The sequence below is a fragment of the Mesitornis unicolor genome, unplaced genomic scaffold, assembly GCF_000695765.1.
Source record: "Mesitornis unicolor isolate BGI_N332 unplaced genomic scaffold, ASM69576v1 scaffold1304, whole genome shotgun sequence".
Lineage (NCBI taxonomy): Eukaryota > Metazoa > Chordata > Aves > Mesitornithiformes > Mesitornithidae > Mesitornis > Mesitornis unicolor.
Genome location: NW_010179180.1, coordinates 503 through 1,427, shown reverse-complemented (window position 1 = coordinate 1,427; position 925 = coordinate 503). Strand labels below are relative to the sequence as shown.

Genomic DNA, 925 nt, shown 5'->3' with positions numbered 1-925 from the left:
CCTTGATTTCAGTAAAAGATTAATTTTTGTGTGCAGACATCCCTGAGGCAGAACAAGTGAAAGTGCAGGGCAGCTGGGAACAAGACTGACGGACTCTGCAGCTCTCCTGACTGCACGAAGCCACAGAGAGTGGAGGCATTTTGCCTATTTCAACTTAAGACACTTTCAGTGATAAAAAGGAGCATTCTTAAAACTAAAAATAGCACTCACCAGAGGTGACAGTGGAAGTTAAAACAGTCCTCAGAAAAAAAAAATACTGAGTTATGCAAAACTTGTTTCCTGCAGCGCACACTTTTAAGTCGTAAATGCAAATGCATACGTTTTCCATCTGCTTTAGATGTATCATCTGTGGTGAAAATAATTTGAAGTGGTGGGGAATACTCTGGGAAATTGACTGGCTTTGCTCAGAAAAGGCTATCCTTACCTGTCACTGTTTTTTGCTGCTTGGACAGAGTTCCCCTGCCCAGGAGGACCAAATGTCCAGCAGCAGCTCCATCACCCAGTTCCCTCCTCCTGGCATTTGCAGACACACAGGAGCTGCAGCTTTTGCACTTCTGGCTCTTCCTGGCCATTTCTCTGGCTGCCCTCCTGGGAAATGGCCTCATCATCACTGCCATAGCCTGTGACCACCGCCTCCACACCCCCACGTACTTCTTCCTCCTCACCCTCTCCCTCCTCGACCTGGGCTGCATCTCCACCATTCTCCCCAAAGCCATGGCCAATGCCCTCAGGGACAACAGGGCCATCTCCTACTTGGGATGTGTTGCCCAGCTCTTTTTTTTTCTCTTTCTGATTGCAGCAGAGTTTTGTCTTCTCACCATCATGGCCTATGACCGCTATGTGGCCATCTGCAAACCCCTGCACTACGAGACCCTCCTGGGCAGCAGAGCTTGTGTCCACATGGCAGCAGCTGCCTGGGGCAGTG

General features: G+C 49.4%; 1 protein-coding gene across 1 annotated transcript in view; it reads left to right on the top strand.

The window, feature by feature from the left end:
• Window positions 1-526: 526 nt before the first annotated feature.
• Window positions 527-925, top strand: part of LOC104539195 (olfactory receptor 14J1-like) — a gene marked incomplete at its 5' end in the record, with an annotated part of 833 nt that continues 434 nt past the window's right edge. The window contains one exon of the mRNA XM_010182664.1: window positions 527-922. Within this exon, the coding sequence (XP_010180966.1) occupies window positions 527-922 (396 nt within the window). The remainder of the gene's footprint in view (window positions 923-925) is intronic.